At 40.3% G+C, this 20,186-nt stretch overlaps 1 protein-coding gene across 5 annotated transcripts in view; it reads right to left on the bottom strand.

Annotated features, from left to right (window-relative positions):
• Nucleotides 1-20,186, bottom strand: part of SERPINB11 (serpin family B member 11) — a 77,631-nt gene that overhangs the window by 8,652 nt on the left and 48,793 nt on the right. For 2 of the 5 annotated variants that reach the window (XM_042910730.1, XM_042910726.1), the window contains exons 2-5: nt 12,533-12,717; nt 11,420-11,479; nt 10,112-10,240; nt 7,178-7,295 (exon numbers count right to left, since the gene is read on the bottom strand). In XM_042910730.1, the coding sequence (XP_042766664.1) occupies nt 7,178-7,295; nt 10,112-10,240; nt 11,420-11,479; nt 12,533-12,717 (492 nt within the window). Of the gene's footprint in view, nt 1-7,177; nt 7,296-10,111; nt 10,241-11,419; nt 11,480-12,532; nt 12,718-13,913; nt 13,971-17,557; nt 17,720-20,186 lie in introns of those variants that run through there. The other 3 variants (XM_042910729.1, XM_042910728.1, XM_042910727.1) reach the window with 3 other exon arrangements.

The raw sequence follows: 20,186 nt of genomic DNA, 5'->3' as shown, positions 1-20,186 counted from the left end.
TTGGATGATGCAATTTTGCAATAATATTGGTGACACTGGAATCTGGGATTTTTGACACAAGATAAAAGGGAAATAGATGTAAAAAAGGGAGGGCTGTTAAGTAAAAATCCTTTGAACCGGAATTTGAATTGGTCGTATCAGTAAGAAATTATGCTGTATTTCATCTAAAAAATATATTCACTGAGAAGGCCTTAAACAATGACCATGCCAGTATCAATGGGAACTCTTGTACCCAGGCTATGGTCTCTAATATCATTTCTCATGAGAATGATCCAGGATTCCCGCGAGAAGTAATTCTAGGTCATCAGTAGGACAGGAGTCTGGAACATCTGGTAAAATCAGAAAGCAAAGAAGCCATCAAATTCCATAAGAGTAGGGTCAAAAGGACTTAGGAGCCAATATAAAGATGGGACCCCTGACTAAAAGGAGACAATAAATGGAAACATCTCAAAATGTTTAAATTTATGAATTCATAATGATACTTTAAAAAGAAAACGGGGCACCTGGGTGGCTCAGCTGGTTAAGCGTCCGACTCTTGATTTTGGCTCAGGTCATGATCTCTGAGTTCGTGGAATCGAGCCCTGCGTTGGGCTCTATGCTGACTGAATCCCTGCTTGGGATTCTCTCTCTCCCTTTCTCTCTGCCCCTCCCCTGCTCAGCTCGCTCTCGCTCTCTCTCAAAATAAGTAAAAAAACATTTAAAAAAATCTTTGGGAAAAAACTCATTGGCTGTCTTCGAGGATGCTCAGAGGGAGTAAACGTTGGCCCAAAAACTGGTATTGAAGAGAAGGAATCTGGCATCCTTTTTTTTTGTTTTCCTCATATCAACTGTACTTAGAATAACCAAATATTTTATGAGAAGTTTCTCATAATCCAGATTATAAAGAAGGAATGGAAGAATTGGAATACTGCATGGGGCGCCTGGGTGGCTCAGTCAGTTGAGCGTCCGACTTCATTCAGCTCAGGTCATGATCTCGCGGTCTGTGAGTTTGAGCCCTGCATCGGGCTCTGTGCTGACAGTTCGGAGGCTGGAACCTGCTGCAGATTCTGTGTCTCCCTCTCACTCTACTCCCACCCCCCAACTTGTGCTCTCTCTCTCCTTCAAAAATAAATAAACATTAAAAAAATTTTTTAAAGAAATAAATGTTTAAAAAAAAAGTGTTTTTAAAAAATTAGAGCTAAAGGAAGCCAGGCAGTCAACGCTGAAGGGGTAAAGATCTCATAGGCAGGAGAAACACAAACAGATGAGCTCAACAGGGACTTCTGAATAATTTTTTCCTCAAGGTATAGTGAAGTTTCAAAAGTTTCCCCAAGCCTCGATAAGGAAAAACATGACAGAAACTGAAGACCAAGAATTTAAGAACTACTTTTCTCAGTGTCTCAGTGCTAGTGAAAAAATAATGAAGTTCAGGAGCTGGCAAGGTGGGAGAGATGTTTCAGAATAACACAAGGAGCAATCCACTGAGAATGTATGGCAATTTAAATACCTATGCACTTAAAAACGCGCAGCCTCAAAATATGTGCGGCAAAATTGGACGTAACTAAAAGGAGAAACGTAAAAATCCACAATCATAGTGCAAGATTTTAAATACAGCTTTTCTCAGTAAATGATGATAAAAAGCAGTCAAGAAAGAAGCAAAGACACTCAAACACAGACATCACAAATAACAAAGTCAGCCTAACCGATAAAATTAAAAAATCTCACCCAGTAACTAAAGAATACACATTATTTTTAAGTGCACATGAAAATTTTACCAAAATTAAAACATATGTTTTACCTCAAAAGTCTCAATAAATTGCAAACAATTGATTATTATGTTCTCTGATTACAACAGAACTGAGCTAAAAATCAGTAACTAAAAAACAACCAGAAAATTTCCACTTTTAAATAACCCCTGAGGCAGAGAAGAAATCTCAATGAAAATTAGAAAATATTTTGAGGCCCCTGGGTGGCTCAGTTGATTGAGCATCCAACTTTGGCTCAGGTCATGAGTTTGAGTCCCACATCAGTCTCTCTGCCTCCAGTGTGGACGGATTCCACTTCAAACCCGCTATCCCCCTCTCTCTCTGCCCTTCCCCGCTCATGTGTGCGCATGCACGCACACACTCTCTCTCTCTCTCTCTCTAAAAATAAAACATTAAAAAAAAGAAAATCAGAGAATATTTTGAACTGAACGATAATGGAAATACAATGAAAAATTGTGAGATGGAGTTAAAGTCATACCTAGAGGGAAAGCAATTGTCTTAAATGCATATATTAAAAGAATGTCTGAAAATCAACTGTTCATCTCAAGAAAATTACAGAAAGAGTAGTAATTTAATACCAAGATAGTAAAAAGAAGGAAATAAATGATAATCATAAATACTCATGTAATAAAAAAACTACAATAGGGAACACACAAGTTGATTCTTTGAAAAGACTAAAAAATTACCAATCCATAACAAGTCTAATTAGGAAAAAAGAAAAAATGCACAATTCATGTTTCCAGAAATAAAAAAAGAGAAAACATTATATAACCAAAAGACATTAAGAAGGTAATACAACTTTATTATGAGCAATTTTATGCTAATACATTTGAAAATTCAGATAAAATGGCTGTAACCCGTGAGAAAAAAATTCAAAAACGTACACAAGAAGAAACAGAAAATATAAGTAGGTCTCTATTTATTAGAGGAATCAAATCTCTAATCAAAATCTTCCCACATAGAAAACACCAGGCACAGAGGGCTCACCTTGGAATTTATGTAAGATTGTTTATGTAAGATTGGCGTGAATTCTTCCAAATATTTGAAGGAGAAAAATTCACACCAATCTTGCATAAACTCTCTTTTGGAAATTAGAAAAAGGGGAGAAACACTGCCAACTGGTCTCATGAAGTGAGCATAACCTGGATACCTGAACTGACAAGAATATTTGAATAAATAAAAACTAAGGTCAAATTCTTTCATGAACACAGGTGCAAAACCTCTAAAGAAAGTATCAGGAAATCAAATCTGGTGATATGCAAAAAGCATAACATACCATGATCATGTTTTGTTGATCCTGGGACAAAAAGGTTGGTTTAACATTAAAAATCAATGTAGTTCCCTAAATTAGTATGCTAAAGAACAAAAATCATAGCTAAATAGATACAGAGAAGGCTTCAATATGATATGGTTAGTATCTATGCCTAAAAGTCTTAGTAAACCAGAAACAGAAATTTCTTTAATCTGAAAAAATGCATTCATAAAAATACAGCAACAAACATTATGCTTAAATACATATTATCAAAACCATTCAGAAACAAGATATAAATCCAGAAACAAGACACAACGTAAGGATGCCCAATATCAGTACCTCTATTCAGCGGAAGGTCCTAGCCAATAAGAAAAGAAAAGCAGCAAGGAAGGCTGAAGAGGAAATGACTGTATTTATAGAAAATCTAAAATAATATAAGAGTAAACTAAAGTTATGAGAACTCAGCAATCTTAATATATGACAGCCAGTTATACACTCCTACATCAACAACAAATAAAATTTGGAATAACCGATACTAGTAAAAATTCAGTAAACACCTCAAATATCTGAAAACCATTTGTCACAAGACATTAACATAGAAAAATACAAAATGTTAATGAAAGACATTAAAGAGGACCTAAACAGAGATAAACTTCGTGGAAGTGGATTGGAAGCTGAATATTATAAAGATGCCTGTTCTTCTCCAACTCTATAGACTCTATATCACTCCAACTAAAATTTCAACTAGAATATTGACAAAAATTGACAAGTTGATTTTAAAATGTACATGGATTCCACTTATGAGTGAAATCATATGGCATCTGCTCTCAGGCTGACTTATTTCACTTAGCATAATACCCTCTAGATCCATCCATGTTGTCTCACATGGCATGATCTCATCCTTCTTTATGACTGCATAAGAAAAACAACAAACGGGGGCATCTGGGTGGTTCAGCTCAGGTCACGATCTCACCGTTCATGGGTTCAAGCCCCGCATCAGGCTCTGCACTGACAGTGTGGAGCTGTTTGGGATTCTCTCTCTACCTCTCTCTCTGCCCCTCCCTCGCTTGCTTGTGCTCACTCTCTCTCTCTCTCTCTCTCTCTCTCAAAATAAATAAGTAAACTTAAAAAAATAAATAAACAAAGAGCAGAATCAGACCTATAAATACAAAGAACAAAGTAGTAATTGCCAGAGGGGAGGGGGTTGGGGGTTGGCCAGAATGGGTGAAGAGGAAAGGGAGATACTGGCTTCCAGTTATAGAATGAGTAAGTCAAGGGAACAAAAACCACAGCCTAAGAAACATAGTCAGGGATACTGTAATAGTGATGTGTTGGGACAGATGGAGCTACACCTGCGGTGAACACAGCATAATGTATAGACTGAATCACTATGTTGTACACTTGCAACTAATGTTACCAGCGTGCATCAACTATACTCAAATGAAAATAAATAAAATGTATGTGTAATGCAAAAGATCAAGTTAAATCAAGGCTCTTTGGAGAGGATCAACAATGGACTTAGACTTCCAGCTATCAAGACATATTATAAAGCTACTATAATTGTGGTATTTTCATGAGAATAAATAAATAGACAAATGGAGCCCACTGAAGAACCCAGAAACAGATATGATCATCCGGCTTATGAGAAAATGTACATTGGAGTGTAATGGTGACAGGAACCTTTTCCCAATAAACAGTGGTATGTGAAGTAGATGTCCATGTGGAGTGGAATGAACTTTTAAATGAATCTTGACTGTAGTGAAACAGTAAAGCTTCTAGCAGACAACATAAAAATATTTTCATGAGGTAGGAGTAGGCAAAAGATTTATTTAAAAGTATGCCAAGGTACTGACTATAAAAGAAAAGATTGATACATTTTGCTCCTTTGAAATTGAGAACTTCTATTCATCAAAGGCACCATTAAGGGAAGGAAAAGACACGATACAAAATGGTAGAAATTACTTGCAACATACATATTCAGTATATGCAAAGAATTCCCTAAAAATGTGTAAGAAAAAAACCAGACAAATCATCCTGATGTATGGACAAAATATTTAAACAGGCACTTTACAAAGGAAGATATGAAGTGTATAAAAATGTTCAATGATATAATTCAAAAAGGAAATGCAAATTAAAACTAAACTCACTACAATGGCTAAAGTTAATAAGACTCACAGGTGTTGGCAAAGTTGAGGAACAAATAAAACTCTCATTCATTGCTTGGGCAAGTGCATTGGTAAACCACTTTAGAAAATAGTTTTGGGGGCGCCTGGGTGGCTCAGTTGGTTGAGCGTCCGACTTCGGCTCAGGTCATGATCTCACGGTCCGTGAGTTCGAGCCCCCCATCGGGCTCTGTGCTGACAGCTCAGAGCCTGGAGCCCGTTTCAGATTCTATGTCTCCCTCTCTCTCTGCTCCTCCCCTGTTCATGCTCTGTCTCTCTCTGTCTCAAAAATAAATAAAAACGTTAAAACAAATTAAAAAAAAATAAAACTGTTTTGTATCTATTAAAATTAAATACACACATACCTTATATGGTCAGCAATTTCATTTCCAGGTATCCATCCAACAAAATCACATACAGTATATGTACCAAAAGAAGTGAATCAAAATGCTGATAGCAGTGCTGTTCATAATAGACCCAACTAAACATGTTCCGAGTGTTCATTAAGACTCAGTAGACTGAATAAATATATTTAGGTATTTTCAGAGAACAAAGATAGATATCAATGAAAATGAGCAAACCATGCAACATGTAGTCACAGGGATGAATCTCACAAAATGTTGAGCTTAAAAAACCGTAAGCACATGCTTTATGATTCCAGTTAACATGAAATTTAAAAATAGGCAGAACTAATATATAGTAAAAGGAGTCAGAGAAATCTTAATGTTTGGCAATAGGGTGGGTTCGTTTCTGGGAGGAAACACGAGAGTGGCCTTGGAGTGTGCCCTTCCTAGTAACTAATGTTTTATTTCTCTGACCTGCTAAAGGTAGAGGGGGGTTACCTGAGGGCATTTGCTTTTGTGATAATTTCTGCTTTGTGATAATTCATTGAACAGCAAACATATACTGTATATATTTCTGTAAGTATATATATATATATATATATATATATATATACACACACATACATACACACACACACACATATATATATATATATATATATTTCAGTCAAAAAAATTATTTTAAAAATCAAGATAAGGGGCACCTGGGTGGCCCAGTCAGTTAAGCGTCTGACTCTTGATTTCAGCTCAGGTCATGATCCCAGGGTCTTAGGATCAAGCCCCGCATCATCTACCCCACTGAGCATGGAGATTAAGATTCATTCTCTCTCTCTCTCTCTCTCTGCTCCCCCAAACTTCCCCCACTTGCACTCTCTCAAAATAAAATAAAATTAAATTAAATTAAATTAAATTAAATTAAATTAAATTAAAATCCAGACGTAAGAAACATACTGACCAACTGCAATGTATAAATGTTACTTGAGTCCTGATTCACACAAAAGCGAGACAATTGGGGAAATACAAAAACTCGCTGCATATTTGTTAATATAAACGGTTATTTTTAACTTCCTATATGTAACAATGGTGCAGTGGTATTTTCTTTTAAATAATTTATATTTTTGAGAGACACAACCTGAAAAAAGATATCTGGGCTTTGTCATGGAAGAGGCAGTGAGAGAAGAGTGAGAGTACAGATAGAGAATTGGCCTTAAGTAATAAATCTTGCAGCTGAGAGGTAAATAAGGATTCACTATATTATTCTCTCTCTTTTTTATTTAAATATTTCCTTAACTAGATGTTTTTAAATAATGAAATGAACACATCTTTAAATCTAAATATTTAATCTGCCATTTTTTAAAGAAGTATTTGACAACTGCAAGATTGATTTTAAAATCACGAAAGGCGGATTTCAATTTAATTACATTTTAATTGCAGAATGTACAACCCTTCTATAAAGTAGAAATACTGTTCTTCTCATTCTCAGAATCACCTGGCTTAGCTCACAATCAGGACAAATGATTGTAAAGAATATTCCAAAATACTCCCTTCTTGTCCTCCATTGTTGATCTATGTTAGGTCCTGGAGGTCACCCAGCTTCCTTGTTAGCACTGACTCAGGGAGTTTATCAAAACAGTCCAATTAAAGTTTGAAGACACCCGTGGGACTTATTCTTACCATTAGTTTTACTTGCAACCCAAGCATTAATAGTTTTCCTCGTTTCTTCTGGAGACCGTTCAAAATCAACAGTTTGCGGTATGGTTTGATACAGTTTCTCAGAACAGTTTAGATATTGCTGTAAAAAGAAAGGACAATAGCACAACACAAAAACAGTAGAAGGGAAGCAAAAGCCTACAGCTCTATGTGTTCTAAAAATCACAACACAGAGGGGTACCTGGGTGGCTCAGTCGGTTAAGCATCCAACTCTTGATTTTGGCTCAGGTCATGATCTCATGGTTCATGAGTTTGACCCCCAAGTCTTGGGCTCTGAGCTGACAGCATGGAGCCTGCTTGGGATTCTCTCTCTCCCTCTCTCTCCATCCCTCCTCTGCGCGTGCACACTCTCTCTCAAAATAAAAAAAATGAAACTTAAAAAAAAAATAAGTAAAATAAAATCGCAACACAGAGACAAAAGCAGCTCGTGTTTATATGTCTGAAAGGAAGCCGAATCCATGTATACTTATTCTTTAATTTTTTTTTTATGTTTATTCATTTCTGAAAGACAGAGAGAGACAGAGCACAAGCAGGGGTGGGGCAGAGAGAGAGAGGGACACAGAATCTGAAGCAGGCTCCAGGCTCTGAGCTGTCAGCACGAAGCCTGACACGGGGCTCGAACTCACGAGCCGTGAGATCATGACCTGAGCCGAAGTGGGACGCTCAACCGACTGAGCCACCCAGGCACCCCCATGTATACTTATTCTTAATAAAGCAAATGGATTTAAACAAATCAAACAGCTTTCCAAAGGGAATGTTCAGAAGTGTTTGGTTGCCTCTTCTGCCCTATCATTGGCATTCTTTGTTCTAAAATGCTCAAAGCAAAATGGCAAGTTACAATTTACTCTCACTGCTCTGTCCTCTCAAACAGACAAATGGGAGTCACTGCCCTACGTTCTAGATGAGAAAACTGAGGACTAGAATGACGAAGTGATTCAGGACCAGGGTGATTACATTTTGCTTGTTGGAGGCCTAACAGAGGGCTTGGTCTCCCCGTGGTATTTGTATCAACCTCCCTAAAAGCCACTATAATTAAAATGGTAATCATATTCTCCAGTGGACATAATTGACATTTTTTCAACTTTATGTAAAATGTGAACAAAAATAACTTAAGGAATTCACTATTTTACTCACCTATACTAGTAATCCAAGTAAAAACAGTGTGCAAAATCAGTATAAAGAACCTAGCCCTCTCTTTTAACCAAGTTCCCAAGCTGGCCCCAATATGACATTCTGGACCCACCACTGATTACCACCCATGCATGGCCCTTGATTTCTAGAACTGGGAACTTTCCACTGCCTCACTGCCAAGGCAGCAGTCAAATCTACATCGACTCAAATGAAATTGCCTGTTGTTCCATTCTTGAGACCTTGGGGACATACCTCTATGGTATGTCCATAGTAGGACCCAAGGCCCCACCATGAACTGAGCAGGATGATACAAGACTTAGAAATATGGCAGGTATGAAAGTGGCTGCCTGGGGTGTGGCTTGCCATTTGCTTAACTGGGTTCTCTTGTGCCTAAATCCATTATAGAACAAAAGGAAAGCTTGCTAAGAGCAAACTCTGGGCCTCGGGATGACTCTTGTCCTGAGCTGGTCCAACTGTGGCTAGAACATGCTTAAGTGATTGTCCTTAATCCATGAGATGAAAGTTTTTCCAGACAGAATCCTGGGATAATAATATCTCATGTAAGATACAGATCATGACAATCTGCACGACACTAATGAGGAGCTTCACATTTTAGGAACAGATGCATTCGTCATTATCTCAAATCAACATTTCTCTACTACCTACGTCCAGATCACTGTTTGGGGAAGACACGGGGCAGGAGAGAGAGTATTCCAACTTTAGGGACCATGACTGCTAATCCCTACCACATCAGCAGGCACTCCATAGAAGAGTCACTGTAAGCTTTTAGGACAGTAGGAAACAACACTTCTGAAACAGGTCCACACCCCAGGATGGACCACCCCAAGTTGCAAAAATTCTGACAATCAACTGTTAAGACACAGACTACATTACCAGACTAGAGGAGAACATTAGAAATTCAGGACTTCATTCTGCTTCCCCGAGCCAGCATTTAAATAAAATTGGTCAAATAAAAGCTATGTCACTGAGGCTAGCATTTCACCTTAATCACATCAGGATAACACAGCAATTAAAACAGGAAGATAGATTTGGATAGGGGTCGCACTCAGGCTTTGCCACTTAATTATCTCGGCTACCTTTGTCAACTTGACTTTTCAGAATCCGCCTCACAATTGTAGAATTAATGGCAATTTTGTACTTATATTAGGACTATGTAGCAGTTAATGTGATAAGACCTACAACGTATTAAGTAGAGTAAACGGCACATGGTAAACACTCAATAAAACTACATATTACACTACTGTTGGGAAATGTTATAAATAGTGTTAGAATCTTGAAGCTAAAAGGGATTTAAGTCTAATTCTCTCATTTTAAAGATAAAGGTGACTTTCCCAAAGTCATGTGTCTCACAGGGAACAGAATTCACATCTCTTGGCTCCCAGTCCGGTATGCTTCCCATTGATTCTTAGTACTCTGCCATTAAAGACCTCTGAAGAAGGGGCGAGAAACGTATTTTGCTTTTTCGTGATCCACAAGAGAATTCTTAACTACTTTGTTTTGTGCTTCATCCCTGACCTTGCTGCTTGGACAACTTTGGTGGTTTTTGCAAAAATAAAATTGTTATGTGATATTTCACAACTTTAAATGGGATTTTGATAAAACCATTTCACTGAAACTCTAAGTCAGCTCAAAATTTAATCTCTTACAGATGAATGCCATGTGGCTCTTCTCACTCTTCCCTTATTTTATGGTTTGAAACTAGAGGATGCCAAGACAGCTGTGGGTCACCACTGCAGACGGACTTACCTGATGGAACATCATCGCCTTTGTCCCGTAGAGTCTGTTGGCCATGCTGAGGGTATAGTTAGAGTCTGGCTGGTTAATTTGAGAGAATAAGACTCCAAACGCTGAATGAATCCTTCCAGCTTGGCTGCACTGAGGCACCAATAAACAAAGGATGGAGTATTAAGTTGCTTGATTTCTTGCCATTGGAGGGTTATAAATAATGTGGAAACAGTAAGTAGACAGCAAGGTGTTTGCCTCTGAATAAAAGGGTAGGGAATACTAACAAGCAAAGAGTTGGGGAGTTTAAAGCATGTTCCTTCTCTAGATTTCCTCCAGCACAACAATCTCAGCACTCTGTGACCTTAGTCACAAGTTGTGTGCAGAACTGTAAGCTATTGCAAAACACACAAACACTTGTTGGCCCCTATGGTTAAATCCAAAAGCACAAGTTTTCATAAAGAGATCCTAGTGGGGTCTTTAGGGTGACGATCCAAGTTTTGCTGCTGTCCCTGTACCTATAGAATCATCTCTGTCACGCTCCTTCCAACGTCTCCATTTTCTGTGTGACCATGGAACCAAACACTTTAGCCCTTTGCTGAACTGATCTCACTCACCCATCCAACCCATTCCCAGGAGCAATTCTGTTAGACATACGGCTTTGAGGCATCTGCACTCAAGGACATTATTGGGGTCTACCCACATTCCCTGAAGCAAAGTTTCCCAAACTACGGACGTGCTTTAATCTCCTCACAACAAGTTGGGTTCTGTGAAGCAAGTATTTTTTGAACCTGTATGTATTTATGTGTTTTCTGAATCAATCACAATCAAACACATAACCATATCACGTGTGAGTTCTAATTTTGATGTCAACAGGAATTCTCCTACTTGAGAGAAGTGGGAATCACAGTCCCAGGCAGTGTGGGCTGGGCAACATCAGGCCCCGTTTTCCTGAGGTCTAACTATAAGGCAATGGGTCCTCTCTCAGTGACCCCACTGCAAAAATCTACTCCCTCACAGATGAGGCTGGCAGACTCAGTCCCATGTTGAGATTTACGGCACAGTCCATGAAAGAACAGAAAGCTTGAGCAAGAATAACAATAAGACATATTATAAAAGCTGGGGGACTTTAATACTGTAATTATTTTCATTATGTTAACTGTATAGGCTGTAGCAATTACCAGGAAGACTAAAGGACTTGACCAACAGAGACAATGCTTCTGGGTCCTTTAGGGGCCAAAGAGAGGCTCTGCCACTCAACCCCTGCACTATTAGTCCTTGGTGCTCTTATGTTGAAGAGCATTTGATAGCTCAGTAGTGATACTATCATACCTTAGCTGAGGCCTTGAACTCTGGTTTTAAGGATTCTGCAATACGATTAAAGTGAAGCACCTAGGAAGGAAAAAGAGGAGTCAATTGATATCAAAAGCAACATACAGTCTATAAACGTGAATATTTACAAGTTACTGTTTTTCCATTTCAGAAAATGACCAATGATAACAGCTAACATTTAGTGATGTCATCTTCCGGGTACCGAACTAAGCTTTGGCATATCTTACTGAATCCTCGTAAGAGCTTCGTAAGTAGATGCTATTATCCCCATTCACGTAGGGAAACCGAGATCAAGAGAGAGGTTCCCTGACAACTGTCTGTCCGTCTCCAGACAGTAATGAGGCTCCTTTGCCCCCTCCTACTGTTCTCAGGCCCTTCACTATGACAGTGACCCTCTAGGGTCATGTAAAACATTACATGGTGTCCCTTTACAATATCTACTTTAAGCCAAGAAAATCATGAAAGTGCATCAAAATATGGAGGAAAGAAATAAAGGACAAACAATAATATGATGTATAAGTATCCAAAGAGTTGTTAAGTGATATTCACCTAGACTTTCCATAGCGATCAAAAATACATATAATGGAAAAATCACTATGTATCAGCCTTTGTAACCAGAAAAGTCACCCCTTTTCTCTTAGTCTTTCTGTTTCCCCACGTGTAAAATAGGGATAATAATCCCTACCTACCACATAGGGCTGTTGTGAACGTCAAATGTACTAATGAATTATTTTTTTTACACTTGAGAGCTTTTAAAGTGTTATTAAGTTTTTCTATTGGTTGCAATCCTGGAGGGCAAGAATAGTATCACACATGTGTTCTCTGTCATATTTAAATCACTGAAAAAAAGTGAACTCCAAAAGTAAACTACAGAAGGGTATGCATGGGAACACCAATGGGAAGGAAGAGACTGTGTTGCATTTATTGTGTTATTTGCACTATAAGTATTGCATCATTTAACCATTATTCTAAGAAATATGATTTTCCCAAATGTGTTTCTTCAGTCACAAGACGGCAGAATTTCCTTGGTATCAAGATGCGTGTATCTGGCTGATCCAGACGGGTGCACAGAACACGTGAAAGGTCTGTGGAAATCTCTACTGTGTTCCATACCTTCTCCATCTGCCCTGCACTGTTTCCTCTGGCCCCAAGGAGAACCATACTTAGAGCATAAAGCAGACTCAGTGGTGAAAAGAAGATGTTTTCTCCTACGTTGTGCCTGTTCAGCTCTTTGAACACATCAAGGCAAAAGTCAACGTTTGCTGTGCTGAGAGGATCCATTTTATGCCAAGCACTACCTGAGAACACATGGAGGGAAAAAAATCTCAGAATATTACTTGGAAGTACAGGTAATACATAGAGTTCGGTTATTAAATTTCATGAATTTATGAGTCTGAGCACACTGCTTCGTGAAAAATTACATACTAATGAATAGAAGTCACTAATGAATAGAAATCACTAATGAATAGAAGATTTAGTGTTCCTTTCAACCAGTGGTTCAAAGCTGTCTCACTCTCATTTGTGAACATTTAAAAGTAATTGTTCTGCGGCAGAAGAACAGAAGGAATTAGGTCTTCAGGCTCTTAATGTCCATGCTACAAGATCCTCCTCATCCTGGAATTTGTACAGAGAAATTCTCTAGCTACACAAGTTCAGCCAAACAAGTTGCTTTACCACTAGACTGCACACCTTCACAGCCTCACAGGAGAACACTTTTCTCTTTCCAGATACCTTCAAGTTCTCCCCAGATAGCACTGTAAAAACATTAACTACCTGCTGCTCATCCCTTCATTTCCTTTCCTTTCCTTTCCTTTCCTTTCCTTTCCTTTCCTTTCCTTTCCTTTCCTTCCCCTTCCCTTCCCTCCCCCTTCCCTTCCCTCCCTCCCTTCCCTTCCCTTCCTCTTCCTTTCCCTCCCCTCCCCTCCCCTTCCCTTCCTCTGTGCTGAGAGGACACAGATTTCATGAATCCACTTTCATGTAACCATGCACTTCAGAGAAGGCTTCAGGATCTCCATACCCCAGGGGCCAGCCTTGACTGGCCTCAGCCAAGTGAGGTAATTCTGTCTCCTGCAACAGTGACTAATTGGGTACCAACTTTGAGTTATATTCTGAGGATCCAATGTACAGCATGGTGACTCTAGTTAATAATACAGTATCATATAGTTAGTTGAAAGTTGCTGAGAGTAGATCTTAAGCATTCGTGCGCACACACACAGAAAGTTAACTGTGTCAGGGGTTGGATGTGATCCTGGGAATCATTCCACGGTGTTTATGAATATGAAATCATCACATTGTACCTTTTAAATATATACTATTATATTCGGCAGTTATTGCTCAGTCAAGTTTGGGGGAAAACAAATAAAATTTTAACGATCAGAAGGTGCCGTGATTCTTGCCAATAAGGACAAAAGGTCATTGCTGGGCTTCTAGAAGAGGCTTCCCTCTGATAAAAAAAGAGAGAGAGAGAGAGAGAGAGAGAGAGAGAGAGACTCACAAGAGGAAGACATCCCTCTTCTTCCTCTTGTTTTGTCTTCATGTGACTACTATCACAGCAGCGACTGTGTGACCGGGATGTAGCCAGCCCAAGAGGATAAGCCAGACGTCGGAGAGGAAAGGTGGACAGAACCTGAGTCCTTGCTGATGCACCATTAAGTGGATGGATTAATCCACCCTGGATCTGTCCTACCTTGGGATTTCTCATCATGTAGGATGATGTTTCCTTATATTTTAACTCATTTTGGTTGAGTCTTCTGTTACTTGCAACAAAAAGCACCCCAGCCTCCCCAGGCATTTCTTCCTACGTCCTTGTCCGCTAGGACCCATTAGCCCACCTGCCTCACATTCACACATTTCTAGCACAGCTACATCTTTCTCCCTTATTTAGTTCCCCAGCGATCTACAACTACTTTGTTCTTCTTCCTCTCATCTTCTAGATTACAGCTTCGCACTCTTGTAGAATTCAAGTCTAGGCCTATATTCTGTAGGCTATTATGACAGGTGACCAGTCCACGGCCTCCGCCCGGGTATGTTTATTTTAGTTACTAACCTGCCTTGTTTTCAGTACATATCTGAGTTGAGCTCACTGGAAGTGTGTTCTCTGGGGCATGACTCTGTTGGCTACTGATGTAGGCATTCGTGTCATACCTCTCACTAAAACATACTTCTCTGTGCCTTTAGAGCCAAAGGAAGCTAAGCTGAAGGTGAATGCCTCAGAACTGGGGCTGGGAGGAGGGTGCACAGCTCAGCGCTTCTCGGGCAGAGACAGCTGAAAGGAAACGTGTCGCTTGTAGACTTTCAAAATAATGACCCACCAAATTTATATGGCAAAAATGGTGATGACACATCCCTGTAATTAAAACTGGTTGTCCTAAAATAATCATTAAGGACTAAGTGCTATGTATTCAAATCATCAGACCACCCAAGATAGTATAATAGAGCCTAGCAGTTATATTATAACAAGCCTGGACTGTATTTTTCTTTGCTTTGGACAATTTTTTTTAAAGGTATAACACAAAGGTTTTGCTAATCTTATTTAATGAAAATACTAGCATGTGCCTTTAAAAGGATACTGTTCTTCAAGTTAGTTTTAATACAGCTCTCTGTAGCTGGTCTAATAATAACAATATTATTGTTGTTATTCCAGAGCGACATGGATAGAGCTTGAAAGCTCTTTATTTCACTACCCTAATAATGAAACCAGTTTTGGTCCAATAATGAGGCACGTCCGAGGCACTGCCTTCTGCGTTTCGGTAAATGGGGTTAGCTAATGGAATCAAGTTCTAGAATGAAATTTCAGATTTCAGATTTATAAGTGAATGTAAATTTATTCTTCTTACATCTTCATCATCATATTGTCATTATTAAAAACCTGCCTACATATTAGAGTGAACAGTAGCCCTACAGTTATGGGGGCGCCTAGCAAAAGAGTCTGGAATATACTGATAGACCACCTGTATGAGCCACCTACTTTTATATTACTAATCTGTTGGTTTCTTTCTCTTTTTTCAACCACAAGCATAGAAAGCAGAAGTAATCACACCCCTCAGTTCTTGGCACAGCCATCATTGGGCCATAATTCTCTTCTTGGCTAACTGACTTCAACCCAATTCATTTTCTTTCTCCTCCATCCCCATAGACAACACTTATCATTCGTTTAAAGCATATTCTTATACCTACATGTGTCCTTAAAAAATATTTGTTTCTTTATGTAGCTTTTCATTTTCATAAATGAGCTTATACCAAGTAATTTCTTTTTCACCGAGTACTTTTTTAAGACTCATCCGTGTCACTCTGGAAACATCATCTGTTACTTGCAAGTACTGTGCTTTTGTGCCTTTGCATTTTGCCAATCCATTCCCCAGTGACAGACGCCCAGACGGCCTCCTCCTCACGTCGTCACTAGCACTGCTGCGATGGGCATCCTCACACAGACCCCCCGATGCTCCTGTGTGAGATCTCTTCACAAAGGAAAGGACTGCATCACAGGCTCCATGTACATGCCAAGCACTGCATACGTTATTCAGAGTTTAAGTCGTACAGGATGGGTCGGGTTACCCCAGTTTTGCAGACAAGGCGGTGAGGGGTTGAGAAATTCACATGGCATACGTGGGGTGGCCATGACATGAATGCAAGTCCACGTCTTCTGAAACCTATGCTCATTCCACTTGCCACTGGACACATTCAGATAAGCTTTTATTTGAGGTAACATGATTTTACTTTTGTGGCACTGTGACTATTATCCCTAATTGATAAGGACAGCACCTTACCAGAAAAATTATATCCAAGATATAAGGCATTAATAGGCTTAATCTGTTCACGAATGGTTACTAAATATAGTATTATTTGCCTCACTTCACAGTGAGATCTTCTAGCTCTCCAAGCATTTGGTTCACAATACCAAGAAGAGAAACATTAGGCTTAGGTTTTTCAACAATTACTGGGAATACATAATTCTAATTAATTCACGAACTTTGGCATTTGGCATGTCTATTTGCAAGATAGAGTTTTCACTATCGTTAACCTAGCTCTTAAGATCTCTATTTTCATCATTCACTTTCCAAGGCCCCACTCTTCTTAGTACAACAGAGTGTCCCTACTAATCTTAAACTCAATAGATTTTATGCAGTAACCTTGACTGACAATTTCCCCTACATCTGAGTAATTGTCTTTGGAAAACACTGAGACACAAATGTGTGGATGAATTCGCCGATTCTTGTTAACTGAGTAACTTCCTCACTAGATTTAGCGTTCTTTGAGGGCAGGGAAAATCTACCGGTGAAATTATCAGTGTCTTGCACAACCACCCAATCACCAACACATATTAGAGAAGTCAACATTATAAACGGTTTACAGTTTCTGGTCTAATTAATATTATGCAGTCAGTTGCCGAAAAGAGGATGCCATGAGGGACAGAAGTCCCAAGGCACAAAGAATCCTACCAAAGATGCACAGACCCCAGAGAAGGTTCCACCCAGGAGATGAGGGAGAGCTGACGTGCCCCTAGAAGTAGAAGGACTTTGAATTGAGCTCCCAAAGAAGGAAGGAATTGCAGAAAATTCCTTGTAGTGTATCGTCCTGCCTGCTTTTAGACTGAAAAAACCCCTCCCAAGCAAAAGGAATAGGTCACCTGGAGGCTGCCGTGGGAGAAAACCAAGAAAAAGATGCCGGAAACTGCAGCCCTTCTAGGTTAAGAAGGGGGATTTCTAGGAAAAAAATAAAAAACTATTCAGGAAACGCGAAGAGAGGACATGTCTTAGAGGGGGATGTTGGCAATAAAGTACTGAAAGAGGACACAGCACTGGAAGGCATTCTTCCCAGGACATCAAGTTATTGATAAGGCCAGTCCAGTGCAGTTAAGATCTTCTAAAGAACCAAGAAGAGTTTTGCTACACAGAGGCCACGGCCATGTGTAACCAGCTCCGTTCTGGATAAGGGTTATTGGTAAGTAGAAAGTATCAACAGAGTTCTGTTTTGCTAAACAAATCAGAGGTTGGAAATTAAGTCAGCCTGCCTCCAGGATTTTAAAAATGCACACCATCCACGTTAATGTATTAACAAGCATGATAATGTACTCATCAAGGGATCGGCAAAAGGCACGCTCAAAGAATAATCTTCGCCCTCGTGTGGCTCATTACACACCTGTCCAATCGTCCTGTTTTACTGCTCTTATCTGTTCGGGTCTGGCAACAAGCGCAGCTGAAACACTGAAGCACAGAAATACTTCTCTTTACCTTTGCTGCTTTCCCGGGTGAAGCGGACAATTTGGCAGGTGAGACTGGAGCTGTGTCCCTGACGAGGAAATATAAAGCCTTCACTTTTTGCCCCTCCCTTTCCATTGGGTCCTTAGTGATTCACTCCACATCCGCCTGGCAGAAAGCACAGCCCTGGGAAGGAAGTCCCTCTAGAGGCCACCCGGAGCTGCCTTGCCTCTAGGAGACTCTCAGGACGGCCAGTGCTTTCTGGACAAGTGTGCAGTGCTTACCCGCCTTCTGCCCTGCTAAGGAGGAAACATTTGCAAGCCTAATCTCTATTCGAGAAAATAAGCTGTCTTTCTAAAAGGAGTACCTGGAACATATTCAAGTGGGCAGGGCCGTGTTCAAAATTCCAAAGACTGCTGTTTCCGTGTGCACGGCACAGAGCAATTCAAAAAGAAAGCTCTCGGCTGTGGCAGAAAGATTCCAGCCATGATGGCTGCTTCCTGGCCCGAGGCCCATTCATCCCGAGATTTTCTGAGCTCTGTTGCGCGGAGTAGATGTTTTTGTGCGAAGCTTCTGCAATCTGCTGGCAGGTAATTCCTGTCCCATATAAAGGACATAAGAATGAGCTCAAGCAGGACTTACTCTGTGGTTTCAGTTTAAAAGCTTGGTAGGAACAACAAGCCACCTCTACCTAAACTGAGTTCAGAGGTATGATTCAGCACCATGCAAGAAAGATTACAAATTAGGGGTAGAGATCAAAGCTGGAGACAAAAAAAAAAGGGGGGGCTGTGCAGTAGTCGAGAATCAGCACCAAGAGACAAGCCTAGCTTCCCAGAGGCTATTCTTGCCCGTGTGATCCAGAGCCCAGCCTCTCCGGGGGAATACCACTGTCCACACTTAAACTATGATGGCAGACTGCACTGCGCTTGCAATAAGAGAAAGCCCTTTATGGCCAGTGATTTTTCTTTTCAACAGGATGTTCTCCCCTAGTCGAAACTCAACCATTCTAAAAGACATTAAGAGCCAGAAGAGTGAGATGTAAAATTGTGGCCCTAATAGCCACCAGGCCCATAAGATTCTCATAGAAACAAGTGTATACAACGAACCCTACGGAACTAAAAAGAGTCCTAGATCTGTCCAGTCTTTTTTGCCCAGGGCAAGTGTTTTCTGTCATGAGCCCATTCTGCCTGGGGGTTTCCATCCACTTGGAAGCCTCGTGTCCATGGCTAGCACTCACCTTCCACCTCTTCAGCTTGTCTCATCTCCCTGCAGATCTAATAAGGAAAAGGCGGATTTGCTTAGCTTTCTTGCTATCTAAGGATTGAGCTGATCCAAGATCTTCTCCATCCTTGGTCTAGACGGAACCCCTGTTATTTTCCGCTAGAGAACAAGTTCTTGCACTCCATTTGATTTTTTTCTTCCAGGTGGAAGGATACTCATTAACATAACACTCTTTGTCCCTCTTTACTCTCTCACCCACTCCTCCTTCCCCAGTGTCCCAGCCTGGATTCCCCAAAAACAGAGCCTTAGACAAAGTCTTGCTTGCCTGGAATTAATTCAGGAATGATCTCAGGGAATAGAAGAGAAAGAAGGGGTCCAGGAAAAGGCAAAAAGCTAATACGATGATTGTTGTAAGGTGGCCACCGATACCTGATCCCATGGACCTTCAAAGGAACCTTATAAAATGTATCTCAGAACTGTCCACATAGAGGAAAAGTGAGGGAAGCATTTATCCCCACTGGTCAAAAGTGACCCCGTGGGCGTTAACTCGGGTCGTACTTGTACGCACGTCAAGCGTGCACATCCCACACCAGGGCATCAGAAAAGCGGCGGAGCCGGAAGCAACATGTGAGTGGAGATGTTATCAGGTTGCAACGCACGAAGGCATTGAAAGCATGTGCACAACCCATAGCCTCCCAAGCAGCTAGATTAGGTGGGTGACAGAATGTCCAGTGGCTCAGAACAGCTGTCCCACCCCTCTAAGCCATGACCTTACCTGTAGGCAGATTTGGGAGAAAAGCTGCCAGTTTCCTTATGTGGGTGCTAGCTACCCAAAGGAAGTGCACAAAAGACTCTGGTCTTTTCGTCCTGCCCTAGGTACTTCCTGGGGCAGTGCCCCACATTGAGGGTCCAGGAATTCCTATGACTAGGTTGTACATCTGTCTAATTCTGTGGACAATAATTTTTTTACTGTTTATTTATTTTTGAGAGAGAGAGAGAAAGAGAGAGAGTGAGCACGAGTGGGGGAGGGGCAGAGACAGATACACGCAGAATCCAAAACAGACTCCAGGCTCTGAGCTGTCGGCACAGAGTCCAACGCGGGGCTCGAAATCATGAACAGTGAGGTGATGACCCGAGTCGAAGTTGGACACGTAACCCACTAAGCCACCCAGGTGTCCCTGTGGATGATAATTAGAATCCATTGCTGCCTCATACCTAATCCAGTCTTTCAACCTATCTGACCTGTCATAAATATTTTGTTCTCCATCTCCCTAATTCTTCACTTTTCTCTCAATATTTTTCAAGACGCAGGTGAGGTAAGAGTGTTATTTACTGGACCTCATAGCCTA

The sequence above is a fragment of the Panthera leo genome, chromosome D3 (genome assembly GCF_018350215.1).
Source record: "Panthera leo isolate Ple1 chromosome D3, P.leo_Ple1_pat1.1, whole genome shotgun sequence".
Classification (NCBI taxonomy): Eukaryota; Metazoa; Chordata; class Mammalia; order Carnivora; family Felidae; genus Panthera; species Panthera leo.
Note: the sequence above shows the minus strand (reverse complement) of the source record. Positions and strands in the feature narration are given on the sequence as shown.